The sequence below is a fragment of the Canis lupus genome, chromosome 9, assembly GCF_003254725.2.
Source record: "Canis lupus dingo isolate Sandy chromosome 9, ASM325472v2, whole genome shotgun sequence".
NCBI classification, from domain to species: domain Eukaryota; kingdom Metazoa; phylum Chordata; class Mammalia; order Carnivora; family Canidae; genus Canis; species Canis lupus.
Genome location: NC_064251.1, coordinates 22,611,876 through 22,629,169, shown reverse-complemented (window position 1 = coordinate 22,629,169; position 17,294 = coordinate 22,611,876). Strand labels below are relative to the sequence as shown.

At 42.0% G+C, this 17,294-nt stretch overlaps 3 protein-coding genes across 3 annotated transcripts; 2 read left to right on the top strand and 1 right to left on the bottom strand.

Moving 5' to 3' along the window:
- The first annotated feature begins 661 nt into the window (after window positions 1-661).
- On the top strand, window positions 662-1,765 carry LOC112655175 (keratin-associated protein 9-1-like). Its single transcript, XM_025440131.3, has one exon. It carries the CDS (start codon window positions 827-829, stop codon window positions 1,307-1,309), a length of 483 nt encoding a protein of 160 aa, XP_025295916.1. The 5' UTR covers window positions 662-826; the 3' UTR covers window positions 1,310-1,765.
- Window positions 1,766-8,612: 6,847 nt separating this feature from the next.
- Window positions 8,613-9,912, bottom strand: LOC112655171 (keratin-associated protein 9-9-like). The gene has a single exon (XM_025440126.2). The coding sequence runs from the start codon at window positions 9,868-9,870 to the stop codon at window positions 9,079-9,081; it is 792 nt and encodes a 263-aa protein (XP_025295911.1). The 5' UTR covers window positions 9,871-9,912; the 3' UTR covers window positions 8,613-9,078.
- Window positions 9,913-11,902: 1,990 nt separating this feature from the next.
- On the top strand, window positions 11,903-13,320 carry LOC112655176 (keratin-associated protein 9-2-like). The gene has a single exon (XM_025440132.3). The coding sequence runs from the start codon at window positions 12,376-12,378 to the stop codon at window positions 12,832-12,834; it is 459 nt and encodes a 152-aa protein (XP_025295917.1). The 5' UTR covers window positions 11,903-12,375; the 3' UTR covers window positions 12,835-13,320.
- Window positions 13,321-17,294: the final 3,974 nt, after the last annotated feature.

The following is a 17,294-nucleotide window of genomic DNA, read 5'->3' as shown; positions in this document are numbered from 1 at the left end:
TCAGTGTCATTAAATAACTCACTCTGCTGGTTAACAAGGTTAGGACGAGGGTCACCGACTCATCCCAAACTGCCCCACTTATACCACTGAACGGCCCACGGCCTGGGAAAACACCCATTTCTGGGTAAATCAGAGCAGGACTGCTGGTCACTCAGGAAGTATGTTCATGGATGCTGGTTTAGTCCTGTTTCTATCCACCTGCTCGATTCGGCCTTGACATATGGAAGACATGATGCCAGATGTCCTCCACCCAAGTGTCTTTGAATGCACTGCCCTATGCAAACGAGGTAGGGTGCTCCAAGAGACAGATGCCTGCGGGCGTCTGGAATGAGGCACTTTGGGGAAACAGACTCGGGCTCCAGCATGATTGCAATTCATCACTATGAACATATCACCATCAAGCTCCCTTCACCTCAGGGATACTCCTAGTCTGCATGCAACCAAACTAACTGGGCAAGGAGCACGAAACTGACTCACCAACCACTTCCCAGGAACTGCATCACGTGATCCCATGGCCCCGGAAGCAAGAGCGAGGCTGCTAATGTGACCATCTTGCTTCCCTCTGACAATGTTCCTATGAGTTACTCTCAATTAAAACCTGTTAAGCACCTATTCTCTAGGGATTCCTAACACTTAGGGAACTTCCTCTTCTACCAGCCGCCAGTGACTATGGAAAACGGTATAAACAAGGGAAGTCCTGCCCATTGGTCCATACGTTGGGGTTGAGGGGGTCCAGTGTATAAAAGCCCCAGAATGGAAGGAGGCATCAGTCAGAATCTGAGAACGTCACCTCAGAACAGAAGCCCACGCCTCCCCCGGCGACACCATGAGTGAATCGTGCTGCTCCCCGTGCTGCCAGCCCACGTGCTGCAGGACCACGTGCTGCAGGACCACCTTCTGCGAGCCCAGCTGCTGTGGATCCAGCTGCTGTGAGCCTTGCTGCTGCCTCCCAACGTGCTGTCACACCACCTGCTGCAGGACCACATGCTGCAAGCCCACATGCTGTGTGTCCAGCTGCTGCCAGCCCAGCTGCTGTGGGTCCAGTGGCTGCGGGTCCAGCTGCTGCCAGCCTTGCTGCTGCCGCCCAACGTGCTGTCACACCACCTGCTGCAGGACCACGTGCTGCAAGCCCACATGCTGTGTGTCCAGCTGCTGCCAGCCCAGCTGCTGTGGGTCCAGTGGCTGCGGGTCCAGCTGCTGCCAGCCTTGCTGCTGCCGCCCAACGTGCTGTCACACCACCTGCTGCAGGACCACCTGCTGCAAGCCCACATGCTGTGTGTCTAGCTGCTGCCAGCCTTGCTGCTGCTGAGCAACTTGCCATAGACTCAGCACTCACTGGAGTATATATCCTACGCCATTTTCCCAAAGTTCCTGTCTTACAAGAAGTTACTCCCTCAGCTTTCCTGGGAACACATGCTTACACTGCCCCTGTCATCTTTCTCAACAATGCTCATGAGTCTACGGAGGAAATGCAATCTACTTCAATTTGATTGTATTCTAGTGTCTCTGGTTTACTATAGCAATTGCTGAGCCACAACATTTGGTCAACCCCAGATGCTGGTCAACATCCACTGATTCACACTCTCAGTCTCCAAAAAGTGATCATCACCTTCACTTCTTTCTACAGCATATAAACACATTCTTATGAGTGCATAGTTAGCTCTCCGCAGTGACCAGTACTGATCATCTGTTTAGATAGATGCATTAGAGTTAGTAAGTCCTGCCAGGTTACTAAACTCCTTGCAATGGCTTTGAACTTTCTTCCTTCCGTTCTTTCCTAATAAAATCTGTGTCATCCTGCATCCAATGTTTGTATGTTCACGTCGTTTTTCCTGTCTGTGTGTGTGTATGTGTGTGTGTGTGTGTGTTATTACAGCACTTCCTTTATGAAGTCCTTCTTCACCTTTTACTTTAAGTACATGTATATACATCCGTAGATATGACGCCCAAAAGTAAAGGGAAGCTTCAATATATTTATTGTCTCATTCAGTTATCGCAATTGTCCCACAAATCAGGCAGAGCCAAGATTATCATTCCATTTTCATTCTCAGAGAGCAGGAAATGTTTGACCATACAGCAAATAATTGACAGAAGCAGGTCCTTTGATTTCAGGTCAAGGACATTTTTAGTTACATCTTTCTAAAAATAGAAATAATCCTGGTGATGGGGCATAAGGGAGGTAGACATTTTGAGTTGATTCAATAACAAAGGAAATAATTATATCTTTCCTATAAAGAACCATTTCAGTCTACAAACTTCTTCCTTAATATTCTTCCTATCTTTATGACCAATATGCCTTTAAGAGTTCTAGTTAATGAAAGGAGGCTTTAAATCTTCTCTGACATGAGGGTCATTGGCACATATAGTGTTCCTGGCCCTATTCTTGTCTAGAGGAACCTGTTCTTTGTTTTTATGGATTGACATGCTGGTATCATTGCATTTATCTTTTTTTTAAAGAGTTATTTATTTATTTATTTACTTACTTACTTATTTATTTAAGATAGAACATGAATGGGAGTGGTAGAGGGAGGTGGAGAGAGAATATCAAGCAGACTCTCCGCTGAACATGGTGTCTGACTCAGGGCTCAGTCTCAGAATCTTGTGATAATGACCTGATCCAAGACCAAGAGTCGGATGCTTAACTGCCTGTCCCAACCCAATGTAGAGGGATAGAAAAAAAGCAGCTGACACGGACTCCATGGGGAGCAAGACTGGATGGAGGGCCCAATCTCATTTTTTTTAAATCATTACTCAATCAGAAATAAGAATCAGATTCTTAACCATCTAAACCATCTAGGAACTTTATCATCCCTCCTTTCGTATGTATCTTTCTTTTTCCCACTTACATCCTAAATAGTATTCCACCTATGGATTAATTTGGAATGATTTATTTTTCCCTTTTTTTCCCTCTCATTGTTTCAGCCAATCTTTAGCAGATACCTCTGTAGCAGGTCACAGTTCTTCTATTTAGAGAATTATAGCAGAAATACATCTTTTTTTGTTGTTGTTGTTGTTTGTTTTTTTTTTTTTGCAGAAATACATCTTATTTAAAATCCTTAATAGTGTAAAATAGATTTTGTCCCTCTATAGCCTTAACAGCGTTAAGAATGTAAAAAGTTTACTAGGAAATAATGCGAATGAAAGAGTTAAAAGGGGGAGTAAAGGCAGCCCAGGTGGCTCAGCAGTTTAGCACCAACCTTCAGCCCAGGGCCTGATCCTGGAGACCCAGGATCGAGTCCCACGTCGGGCTCCCTGCATGGAGCCTGCTTCTCCCTCTGCCTGTGTCTCTGCCTCTCTCTCTCTCTCTCTCTTTCTCTCTAATGAATAAATAAATAAATAAATAAATAAATAAATAAATAAATAAATAAAATCTTTAAAAAGGTGGGGGAGTAAGGGAGAGTAGGTGGCAAAAGCCTACAGACTGCAATGTAGGTATGACATCTTTCCCAAAAATGTCTGAAATAGACAACATTAGGCAAAGAGAGCATAAGCCTACCATGCGGGCTTGACAAAACATTGGTCAACCCAATGGAGATATCCAGAGCAAAGACGGCCATTAATAAGTTCCCATGTTGGGAAGAAAATGCTAGGCCCTAGTACTTTTATGGTGTGTAATTATGAGCCATGGGTTTACAGAAAAAACATGGCCTTAGCTCTAAAGGTGATGAAGATCCTGAAGTTGCTAACAGTTGGAATCTATCAGCTACCTGCACTCTTTACAACAGAAGTGCAAATATCTCCAGACATATGAAGTAAAAACCACAATAGAAACAAAGACCGAATAAGAGCCCCTAAACACTCCTCTCTTCCTAACCAATATATTAACCAGAAGCAGTAGCAATCCATGTGGACCAGCAGAATTTAGGGCTCCCTCAAAGACTTAAAGAATGCAGGTATGGTAGTTCCCAGCAAACTTCATTTGATTGACAAACTGGCTCCTCCAAAAACCTAATGGATCACGGTATATAATTATGGAATATCTTAAACTTAAATCAATTTATAGACCCATTAACAGCTATAACATTTCAGTACCATTTAAGTTTAAAGGCTGTAGAAAGAAGAAATACTCCCAGTGAGCATAGCCATGAGTACACATGGTCATAAGTTTCTTTTGTAGAAAAAGTGGCCTATTCCATCCTAAAGCAAGAGAAAACCCATTCTTGGGCAGCCCAGGTGGCCCAGCAGTTTAGTGCCACCTTCGGCCCGGGGTGTGATCCTGGAGACCTGAGATTGAGCCCCATGTCGGGCTCCCTGGATGGAGCCTGCTTCTCCCTCTGCCTGTGTCTCTGCCTCTCTCTTTCTCTCTGTGTCTTCATGAATAAATAAATAAAATCTTTATATAAAAAAAAGAATACCCATTCTTCTCCAGTGCACATGGAACATCCTCCAGAATAGATCACATACTGCGTCACAAATCAGGTCTCAACTGATACCAAAAGACTGGTATTATTCCCTGCATATTTTCAGACCACAATGCTTTGAATTTTGAACTTAATCACAAGAAGAAATTTGGAAGAAACTCAAATACTTGGAGGTTAAAGAGCATCCTACTAAAGAATGAATGGGTCAACCAGGAAATTAAGAATTAAAAAAATCATGGAAGCAAATGAAAATGAAAACACAACAGTTCAGAACCTTTGGGATGTAACAAAGATGGTCCTAAGATGGAAGTATATAGCAATAGAGGCCTTTCTCAATAAATAAGTCTCAAACACACAAGCTAACCTTACATCTAAAGGAGCTGGAAAAAGAATTGCAAATAAAGGCTAAACCTAGCAGAAGAGAAATAATAAAGATTAGAGCAGAAATCAATGAAATTGAAACCAAATAACAGTGGAACAATCAATGACACTAGGTTCTTTGAAAGAATTAATAAGATTGATAAACCGCTAGCCAGCCTTATGAAGAAGAAGGAGGAGGAGGAGGAAGAGGAGGAGGAGAAAAAAGAAGAAAAAAGAAAAGAAAAGAAAAGAGAAGAGAAGAGAAGAGAAGAGAAGAGAAGAGAAGAGAAGAGAAGAGAAGAAAAGAAGGCCCAGATAAATAAAATCACAAATGAAAGAGGATAGATCACAATCAACACTCAAGAAATACAAACAATTATAAGAACATATTATGAGCAACTATATGCCAACAAATTGGGCAATCTGGAAGAAATGGATGCATTCCTAGAAACATATAAACTACCAAAATAGAAAACCTGAACAGACCCATAGCCAGCAAGGAAATTGAAGCAGTAATCAAAAGACTCTGAACAAACAAGAGTTCAGGACCAGAACAAACAAGAGTTCAGTCTTCCCAGGGGAATTCAACCAAACATTTAATGAAGAATGAATACCTATTCTTCTAAAGCTGTTTCAAAAAGTAGAAACAGAAGGAAAACTTCTAAACTCATTCTATGAGACCAATATTACCTTGATCCCAAAACTAGGCAAAGACCCATTAAAAAGGAAAATTACAGAGCAGTATCCCTGATGAACATGGATGCCAATATTCTCACCAAAATACTAGCCAATAGGATCCAATAGTACATTAAGAGGATTATTTACCACAACCAAATGGGATTTATCCCTGGGATGCAAGAATGGTTCAACATCTACAAATCAATCAATGTGATAAATCACATTAATAAAAGAAAGGACAAGAACCATATGATCCTCTCAATTGATGCAGGAAAAGCATTTGACAAAGTGCAGCTTACTTTCTTAATTAAAACTCTCCACAGTGTAGGGATGGAGGGAACATTCCCCAATATCATAAAAAACATATATGAAGATCCCATAGCAAATCTCATTCTCAATGGGGAAAAACAAATGTCTATATGAGGGACATTTCAGCCAGAGGACAAGATCTAATGAAAAACTGTCACCTAGTCATTTTGTACTCCTCATGTTAGTAGACGAGCATGTAGAGAAAAGGGTCACTGTTCGGTGATGGATAATTATCATAAAAAGGTAGACTGCAGAGAGAAAGGTATCTGGAACTCAGGAGATTTCACTGGAATATCTATGGGTCTGTCCATCCCTGTATCAGTAATCAGACACTCAGATCCATTGGACAGGATTATCTGGGTTACTCCATTGGGACATTATCCAAAATAATAGAAATATCCAAAATAATAGAAGCATTGGCTAAGATAAAGGAAATATAGGACTACTAGCAAAAGATGGAGACGATGAGTATTCGTTGCACGCTACTACAGTGCCAGTAGCTGCCGCTTCTTCCATTAGACTTCCTGTTATACACCCCTTTATTTTCCTCCCCACCTTCTTCTCTGCCAACATTCCTTTCTTATTTCCTTCCTTCTTTCCTTTTTTATTCCCTCCTTCCTATGATTTCTTCTTCTCTATAATTCTCTTCTTTTTCTCCTCCTCCTTCTTTTCCTTATTCATCTTTTTCTAGAAATTGTGGGTCTCCATCACCTTGAAAAAACAGAGATTAGTCTGAGAGGAACAAAGATGATGTATTCATTGTAGATGATATATTCAATACCTCACTTCTATGTGCTGAGTATTAGTGTCTTTTCAAATCCATCTGCTGAAGACTTAATCCCCAATGAGATGACATTTAGAGATGGGATCTTTAAGAGGTAATTATATTTGGATGAGGTTATGAGGATGAACCCCCTATAATAGGATTGATGTTCTTATAATGAGAGACAGAGACCAAAGCTCTCTCACTTTCTCTCTGCCATTTGAAGATACAACCAAAACGCAGCCATCAGCAAACCAGGAAGAGGATTCAAGCAGACACTTAAACAGCCAGCACCTTGATCTTTGACTTCCCAGCCTCCAGAACTGTGGCATATAAAATTTATTGTGTGAGCCACCCAGTCTGTGGAAGTTCATTATAGCACTCTAAACTGTCTGACACAACCATTCACATATCTTGGATCTCAGTGCGCTCAGGCCAGCTTCCAATAGCCATATGTACTTCTCTGTGTCTAAGGGTTCTCTTCATGCAACAGCAGAAAGTCATTAAGTCTATGCATGTCATACTGTGAAAAACACACAACCAATGATTCTGGAGAGTTGTCTATAAAGATTCCAGCTCCATTTCATCAAGTAGGATAGTTCTAAAGTGTATATTTTTACACTGTTTCTGATCATTTTCCATCAGGCTTAAGCTTCAGTTGCAGACAGTGATGCTAAATTCATATATATTCTTACCTGTCTCATTTCTTCAATTCTCTGCGAGTTTGCTATGCACATCCTAAAAAATGTCCACTTGGTTCTTTTTCTTGGGATAGTGTTTCTGAGGAAACAAACTATGAATTCACCTCTCTGGGTCTTAATTTCTTCTTTTCTAAAATGGGAATATTTATATTTCCTTGAAACTTTCTTCAGAATTAAAGGTAATGTATATGAAGCATTTGGTCCCTACCTAGCAACCCAGGTCAGATCCGTTCCTCACCTCTGAATGCAAACCCCCATCTCTGAATGACCAGCAGGAGGCACAACTGGTCTTGGCAGCCTGTCCAGAGCCTCCCATAGAGCTAGTCTCCAATGTTGGTGCGTGCCCCAGGCAGGAACCTTCCTAGCTCATCAGAGGTCCCTCCACTGCTCCCAGGAGGTGACCCAGAGCCTAGGTCTCCTCTTCCTCTCAGAGCCCAAATCAGGCCTCACATCCTTGAGCACCCAGGCAGCATTGTTAATATGTTGGGGACTGGAAGCACCAGCCTTCTATCTATGGCGGCTCCTAATGAATACCCATGGTTTTGTTTTGGTTTTTTTTCTCCTCTTTCTTCTTCCTCACATTCGTCTCACCCCCCTGGAACATGCTCTTAATTCACCTCAAGTTCTTCATAGTTGGCCTCAGAAAATACAAGAGGTTGTTTAGTTTCTTGGATGGTTCATAGGTCATGTGTTACTCAAAGTCATACATGCCCATTACATAGTCTCTGAGTCTTCAACTTTGTCTTAACTTGAATTTCTTAATAGCATTTTGGTGAGCAATTTCCATAACTTTAGGGGAATACAATATATAGTCCACTTCTTATTGCAGAGAATTATTTATTTTCTTACTATATTGAGAGAGATTTAGTAGAAGGAGGCTATTCAGAATTGGATTTACACAATACAGAGAAAGTCAGTTTAGATAAGAGTCTCTCTTGTGAGGACACAGTGGATGCTAACTATTTCATGAGGATGAATTGCATGTGTGACTGAACATGTGGAAACAGGAAAGGCTATGTGTTTTCTTGAGAGCTCCAAAAGGCAGCTCCCACCTGCCCTTCCATGTATATACTGCTTGCTGTGTTGTGAGAAACTGATTTTTTAACAGTTTCTGCATATATGAGGGATTGTTTCTTCCATTTGTAAAGAATAAATACATTTGCATAGCTTACTAGTGTTCAGTACTAAATATTATTGCTACTTCTATTGACATGTCAATGTGTTGCCTTTGAGCAGGAACAAATGATCCAATCCTGTATCTAAGTTTATCATTATTAACTACATTAAATTACACAGTGAAATATTATCACTTTAAAATGTAGAATATAATTCATGACAGGCTGTTGTGTAGCTCAGGTCAGATAATGCATATTGTACCCAATATGTATATAAGTTCCTATATTGGGAATATTGTACAGTAAAATAAAACACAATATAGGGTGAATTATGATATAGCCTTTATTAAGAAACATATAAGTAAGATACTTGCATCTAAAGATGAAAGCAGGAGAAAGAACCACGAGCACGTTGAAAAATATATATAATTATGAAGTTTATTAATCAGTTTCAGGAACCTATGAAAAAGTTTTGGAGACTTATTTTCCTAACCTACTTAGAGGGAACAGATGATCCTGACTTCAGAAACCAAGACGATAACTTAGTATCAAGGATTTATGAAACTGACACAAGATCCACATACTTGAAAGGAAGAGAATTGGAGGAAGTCCTCTGTACAACATCAAACTGATTCACAAGCTTATAAAAACACATATGAGAAAAAAAATTTGATGGTTGCATGGTGACTTTCAGCAAAATCAAGCAAGGAAATTTGTCCTAAATGGCAAGTCAGTTAACAGGAAGGTGTGCAGATGGTGTTTCTTTGGTCACGTGATGAGCAACAGGAAGGCTAACAGCAGCTGGATCCACAGCCTTGGGCTAGGCACCCAGGCAGGCAGCAACAGGTGGGCTGGTAGCAGGTTCTCCTGCAGAAAACGGGGGTGCAGCAAGCTGGCTGGGAGCAGGGTGTGCAGCAGCAACTGGGGCGGCAGCAAGGCTGGCAGCAGCTGGACACACAGCATGTGGGCTTGCAGCAGGTGGTCCTACAGCAGGTGGTTTGACAGCACGTTGGGCGGCAGCAGCAAGGCTGGCAGCAGCTGGACCCGCAGCCACTGGACCCACAGTAGCTGGGCTGGCAGCAGCTGGACACACAGCATGTGGGCTTGCAGCAGGTGGTCCTGCAGCAGGTGGTTTGACAGCACGTTGGGCGGCAGCAAGGCTGGCAGCAGCTGGACCCGCAGCCACTGGACCCACAGTAGCTGGGCTGGCAGCAGCTGGACACACAGCATGTGGGCTTGCAGCAGGTGGTCCTACAGCAGGTGGTTTGACAGCAAGTTGGGCGGTAGCAGCAAGGCTGGCAGCAGCTGGACACACAGCAGCTGGGCTGGCAGCAACTGGACACACAGCATGTGGGCTTGCAGCAGGTGGTCCTGCAGCAGGTGGTTTGACAGCACGTTGGGCGAGAGCAGCAAGGCTGGCAGCAGCTGGACCCGCAGCCACTGGACCCAGAGCAGCTGGGCTGGCAGCAGCTGGACACACAGCATGTGGGCTTGCAGCAGGTGGTCCTGCAGCAGGTGGTCCTGCAGCAGGTGGTCCTGCAGCACGTAGGCTGGCAGCAAGAGGAGCAACACGAGTTGGTCATGGTGTCACGAATTGGGGGGTTGGCTTCAGTTCAGAGGTAAGATTCTCAGATTCTGACTGATGCCTCCTTCTGTTTTGGGGCTTTTATGCACTGAACTCCCCAATGTGGACCAATGGGCAGGACTTTCTTTTTTTGTTGTTTATGCTTTTGTTTTTGTTTTTGTTTTTTTATAGTCACTAACAATTTTCAAGGAAGAAGTTGTTCCCCTAGTGTTTTGAAGGTTCTGTAATTTAGTGTTTGATCATTACCTTAATTGAGAATACTATTTAGGAACCTTTTCCAGAAATGAGAAAATCAAGAATCATCACCAGCTACATTCTGTTATTTGGCATCATCTAATCATGTGATAGTTTTGGCTGTCTTGGCAAAGGTCAGAACAGTTGTTCCTTGTCTGCTATTCCTTTGACCATAGTGAGATTAGGAAGTGCCTTTATTTCTCCTCTGATCTTTATTATTCCCTTCCTTATTGTACCTTATTGTAACTTTGGGCTTTGTTCATTTTTCAAGTTCCTTGAGATGAAAAATTGGTTGTTTACTTGAGATTTTTCTTGTTTCATGATGTAGACATTTATCACTTTTAACTTCCCTCTAAGAACTGCTTTTGCTGCATCACGTAATTTTTGGTATGTTGTATTTCCATTTCCATTTGTCTCAATGTATTTTTTTATTTCACTTTTGAATCATTCTTTGACCCATTGGTTGTTCATTGCATTGTTGTTTAATTTTCATATATTTGTGAATTTTGCAGGTTTTTTCTAATTGACTTATGGATTCATACTATTGCTGTCACAAAAGACGCCTGATATATTTTAATCTTATTAAATTTATTAAGACTTATTTTGTGACCTAACATATGATCTATTCTGGAAGTTTACCATGTGCATATGAGAAGAATGCAGATGTATTCTGTTGTTTTTGAATGGAATGTTCTGTATATGTCTCTTAATTCCCTCTATTGTAATATATTGTTTAAGACCCATGCTTGTTTTGATTTTCTGTCTAGATGATCTATACATTGGAGACAATAGAGTATTAAAAGATCTCTATTATTATTATATTGTTATATGTTGTTCTCTTTAGGTCTATTACTGTTCACTTTATATATTTAGGTGCTCCTATAATATAAACATTCTCACAGAGAAATAACATGAACAATCCACCTCATGGTATTATTTCAATAAAAATGTATAGATAAATAAATAAAGTCAAAAGACTTGTACAATAGAATTCATACAAAATTTTGATATTCGTAATAATTTCAAAAGTCCCAAACAGCAACAACCCACTTATATATTAATGGTAGATAGACAAATATATCATTTGTATACATTGGGGAACTATAAAGAAAAGGGATGAATGAAGTGCCTGCGTAAGTCTCACATTCATGATATAAAGTGAAAGTAGCCAATTCTAAAAGCATCTGAAATGAACTATTAACATACACAATGTGTGAGTCACTAGAATACATACATACCTTTGGGAATAATAAGGATTATAATTTGAAGGGGATTAAATTAAGTTCTTTTTGTTAACCTGGTAATAGCGACATGGGGGTTCACTCGGTGATATTCTATCAGATTTGAAATTATCGATTTTAATGTATTATAATTTATAAAAAGGAGCACTATCACCAAGACTACCCCTTCAATTAAAAATAGGAGAAAACAAAACATAGTGCATACGTGAAGTAAACAAATATGTTAAAAATGAGTTAGGGTTGAGTCATGAGGTCATTGTGCTTTGCCCAAATTACCCCAGCATATCAGTGAAAGATCCACATGCTGGGAAAGCCCACAATTCTGACTAAATCAAGACCACTGGTCACACAGGTTGATAATTGCTTTTCCCTGTGTGCTGTTGCAGCTTTTGCCCACCTGCTTCGGTTCTGCCTAGCCATTTGGAAGATAAGATGCCAGACATCGTTGGGCCAAGGTCCTTGATGGAATTGGGATATGCAGATGGGGTAGGGTGCTCCAAGAAGCAGATGCCATCAGGGTGTCTCCCATCAGGCTTTGTGGGGAGACTGACTTGGGCTCAGGCATGGATTCCGGTGCTCCCTGTGAACAGAGGGACCTCATGTCCCCACTCCCCCAGGGACATTTCCATCTACAGACAACCCAGAGACCAGAGCTGGGGAAGGACCACTGCTGACACTCCTCAGGCCAGCAGAAACTAGAGCACATGATCCCATGGTCCCTGAAGCAAGAACAAGGCTGCTGATGTGACCACCTTCCTTCCTTCTGAGAATGTTTCTATGAGTTATTCTCAATTAAGAAGCAAATAAGCAATTATTTCCTAAGGATTCATAACATTTCGGAACAACTTCCTCTTTTACACTTCCCTCAGTGATTATTGAAAATTATTTAAACAACAACAAGGAACGTCGTGCCCATTGGTCCAAATGTCAGGAGGTCCAGTGTATAAAAGCCCCAGAATGGAAGGAATAGGTAACAGAATCTAAAAACCACAACGCAAAACAGAAGCTCACCTTCCACCACTGACAGCATGACTGGTTCATTCTGCTCCCCTTACTGCCAGCCTACATGCTGCAGGACCACCTGCTGCAGGACCACCTGCTGCAAGCCCACATGCTGTGTGTCCAGCTGCTGCCAGCCTAGCTGCTGTGGGTCCAGTGGCTGTGGACAAGGCTGCAGTGGGTCCAGCTGCTGCGGGTCCAGCTGCTGCCAACCTTGCTGCTGCCGCCCAACTTGCTGTCAAACCACCTGCTGTAGGACCACCTGCTGCAAGCCCACATGCTGTGTGTCCAGCTGCTGCCAGCCTTGCTGCCGCTCCAGTTGCTGCTCCACACCATGCTCCCAGCCAGCTTGCTGCACCCCTGTGTACTGCAGAAGAACCTGCTACCAACCCACCTGCTGCTGCCTGCCTGGGTGCCTAGCCCAAGGCTGTGGATCCAACTGTTGTCAGCCTTGCTGCCAACCAACCTGCTGTCAGAATAATTGCTAAAGGACCACTCTCTTGTTGTGGTGTTCAGCTTCAGCCAAACATTTTGCTGTTGGTTGCTTCACAAAGAAATACAATGTGCAAAAAATGTTTGCCATCACCCATTTCCAATCACTGTAATGTTTAAGACTCATTAGGCTATTCCAAAGAATGTGAAGTACCTTTATGAAATATATGTCCCTTCTCACTGAGTCTGTTCTTTCTGTCTGTAAATCATGTGCCAGCTTCCTATATAGTTATATGGATTCATCATATCTGCAATACAACACAGTGCAGATCTCACTTCCATCCCACTAAGGTGTAGAGAAAAAAATTCATGCATCATAGATAAGTATCTGACACTAATGAAAGTTTAGGATCAAGTTTTCTATTCCATTCCTCACAGTCCTTGTATCCTCTTTTCATCCTTGCATGAACCTTTCAAAGGCCTCCCTCCATGCAGTGGTGGGGGGAGGGTCTCACCTATATCTCTTAATAAACCCTGTACCATTCTGCATCCCATATGGTGTCCATGTCCTTGTTCAACATTCATGACAAAATGTATGCACAGGTCCCATACTATGTGCATTATCCATTTGGAGTCTCCTATAGTCCCCCACAAATTTGTATCTCCATTTGCAGGTGAGGAGATCCTATAATGTTATGTCACAGAGCTGAAAGGGACAGAATCGGATGCCAGGCTGCATCTTCTGCCCTGGCTAAAGGGCACTCACATTCCCATCTGCAGACCAGTTAGGAAACACCCTGGGCCTGAGCTCCAGCAAGCTTCTGGGTGGAGTGTCTTCGTTGACCATGGAAATTTATTCTCCTGTACATGTGAGAGATGTCTGGGACAAAGGTAGAGATATTCGTGTCCTAAACCTCAGCGACCAGGAGCCCTGTGTGAGGGCAGCAGGCCCTGCCCCGGAGAGCTCCTGTGCACACAGGGACCCTTTGATTTCCTCAGGCCCCATCCAGCCCCTCATGCACTCTTCCGCATCAAAGATAGGTGAGCCTATGGTGTCCTCACAACCAAAGGCTGCAACTGAACACACTCATTGTGGGGTCATGGAAGACCTTTTCTGCTATGTCCTCCTGGTGCTCAAGACCTCTAGGCAGAGTCCAGAGCTGTCAGGCAACTTTCTGCCAAACACATTGTGCTCCTCAACTGGAACATAATTGGTGTTGTGATCAACATGTTCCCAAGAAAAGGAAGAAAGGATGACATCAGGGTCTGAGAGACCGTTCAGTGGGCATGTATGATGACTTGGACTCATCTGGGACCTCTGAAAAATCAAGGGGAACAACACAACCACCAGCATTTGGTGCAGGAACTGTGAAGCATTGGAGGGAAAGAAAGCTGCCTGTTCTGGCAGTGGGCAGAAAAAATGGAGGGATGGAGATGAATGTGAGGAAGAAGAAAGAGAAAAAATGTGGGCATTCATAGGAGTTGCCAGAGACAGAAGCCTAGCACTTCTGGTCCTGAACTAAGTAATGATGCAGCTTTGGTGCTCAGGGATTTGAGATGCTTAATTCAGACTGAGAGGAAGAGGAAACCTAGGCCCTGTGTCAACTCCCAGGAGCAGTGGAGGGACCTCTGAAGAACCAGGAAGGCTCCTGCCCAGGGCACACACCAACATTGAACATTGAACTAGCTCTCCGGGAGGCTCTGGATAGACTGCCAAGACTATGCCTCCTTCAGAGCTGGGAGTTTGTGTGCCAAGGTGAGGAACAGACATGACTCAAGTTGCTTCCTACATGCTACATATGGACCAGTGCTCCATGTCCATTATCCTTCATTCTTTTCTTGGAGCAAACTTTCATTTCTTTGCAGCATAGTTAACCTTACAGTCCTTTCATGTGAATCCCATAGAGTGATTCAGCACTGCCATACATCTCCTAGGGCTCATCCTGACAGGGGTCCCTTCCACAGTTTGGCTATTGTGGACAACACTGCTATGAACATTGATTGGGATGCGGGTGTCCCATTGTTTCACTACATTTATATCTTTGGGGTAAATACCTAGTAGTGCAATTGCTGACTCATTGGATATCTCTATTTTTAACTTCTTGAAGAACCTCCATACTGTTTTCCAGAGAGGCTGCGCCAACCTGCCTTCTCACCAACAGTGCAAGAGGGCTTCCTTTTCTCCATATCCTTGCTAACATTTGTTGTTTCCTGTCTTATTAATTTTAGCCACTCTCACCAGTGTAAAGTGGTATCTCATTGTGGTTTTTATGTGTATTTCCCTGTGGCAAGTGTTGTGGAGTATTTTTTCATGTGCTTGTTGGCCATGTATAGATCTTCTTTGGAGAAATATCTGTTCATGTCTTCTGCCTATTTCATGACTGGATTGATTGTCTCATAAGTATTGGGTTTGATAAGTTCTTTATAAATCTTGGATACTAGCCCTTTATCTGTTGTATCATGTATCAAATATCTTCTCCCATTCTGTAGGTTGCCTTTTAGTTTTGTTGATGATTTCCTTTGCTGTCAGAAGCTTTTTATCTTGAAGTCCCAATAGTTCATTTTTGCTTTTGTTTCCTTTCCTTCATTGATGTGTCTTGCAAGAAGTTGCTGTGGCCAAGTTCTAAAATGTTGTTGCCTGTATTCTTCTCTAGGATTTTGGTGGATTCTTGTCTCACGTTTATTTATTATTTATTTATTTATTCATGAGAGACACAGAGAGAGAGAGGTGGAGACATAGATAGAGGATAGGCAATCTCCACACAGGGAGCTCGATGGGGGACTCAACCCCAGATCAGGGATCATGCCCTGAGCTAAAGGCAGATGCTCAATAGCGGAGACACCGAGGTATCCCTCTTGTCTCACATTTAGATCTTTCAACCATATTGATCTTATCATTGTGTATGGTGTAAGAGAATGGCCCAGTTTCATTCTTCTTCATATGGCTGTCCAATTTTCCCAACACCGTTTATTGAAGAGACTGTCTTTTTTTCATTGGATATTCTTTCCTGCTTTGTTGAAGATGAGTTGACCGTAGAGTTGAAGGTCCATTTCTGGGTTCTCTATTCTGTTCCATTGATCTACATGTCCGTTCTTGTGTCAGTACCGTGCTGTCTTGATTATCACAGCTTTGTAATACAGTTTGAAGTCAGGCATTGTGATGCCCCCAGCTTTGGTTTTATTTTTCAACATTCCTCTAGCTATTCAGACTCTTTTCTGGTTCCATACAAATCTTAGTATTGTTCGTTTTAACTCTGTGAAGAAAGTTAATGGTGTTTTGATAAGGATTGCATTGAATGTGTAAATTGCTCTAGGTAGCATAGACATTTTCACAATATTTATTTCCTTAATCCATGAATATGGAGTGTTTTTCCATCTCTTTATGTCTTCTTCAATCTCTTTCATAAGTGTTCTGTAGTTTCTAGAGTGCAGATCCTTTACCTCTTTGGTTAGGTTTATTCCTAGGTATCTTACAGTTTGGAGTGCAATTGTAAATGGGGTTGATTCCTTAATTTCTCTTTTTTCAGTCTCATTGTTAATGTATAGAAATGCAACTGATTTATGTGCATTGATTTTGTATCCTACCACATTGCTGAATTGCAGTGAGTTCTAGCAATTTTGGGATGGAGTCTTTTGGGTTTTCTTTATACAGTATCGTGCGTGTCATCTGCAAAGAGGGAGAGTTTGACTTCTTCCTTGCCAATTTGAATGCCTTTTATTTCTTTTTGTTGTCTGATTTATGAGGCTAGGGTTTCTAGTATTATGTTGAATAACAGAGGTGAGAATGGGCATCCCTGTACGTTCCTAATCTTAAAGCTCTCAGTTTTTCCCCATTGAGAATGACATTCACTGTGTGCTTTACATAGATGGCTTTTATGATATTGAGATATGCTCCCTCTATCATTACACCTTGTTTTTTTTGTTGTTGTTTATTTTTTGCATATTTTTTATTGGAGTTCAATTTGCCAACATGAACACCTAGTGTTCATCCCGTCAAGTGCCGCCCTCAGTGCCCATCACCCAGTCACCCCATCCCCCCACCCACCTCCCCTTCCACTACCCCTTGTTTGTTTCCCAGAGTTAGGAGTCTCTCATGTTCTGTCACCTTCACTGATATTTCCCACTCATTTTCTCTCATTTTCCCTTTAATCCCTTTCACTATTTTTATACTCTCTGAATGAATGAAACCATATAATGTTTGTCCTTCTCCGATTGACTTACTTCATTCAGCATAATACCCTCCAGTTCCATCCACGTTGAAGCAAATGGTGGATATTTGTCTTTTCTAATTACTCAGTAATAGTCCATTGTATATATAGACCATATCTTCTACACTTTGAAGAGTTTAATCAGGAATGGATGCTGTATTTTGCCAAATGCTTTCTCTGTACCTATTGAGAGGATCATATTGTTCTTGTCTTTTCTTTTATTGATACGATCTATCACATTGATTATTTTACAAATGTTGAACCACCTTTGCATCCCAGGGATAAATCCCACTTGGTCCTGGTGAATA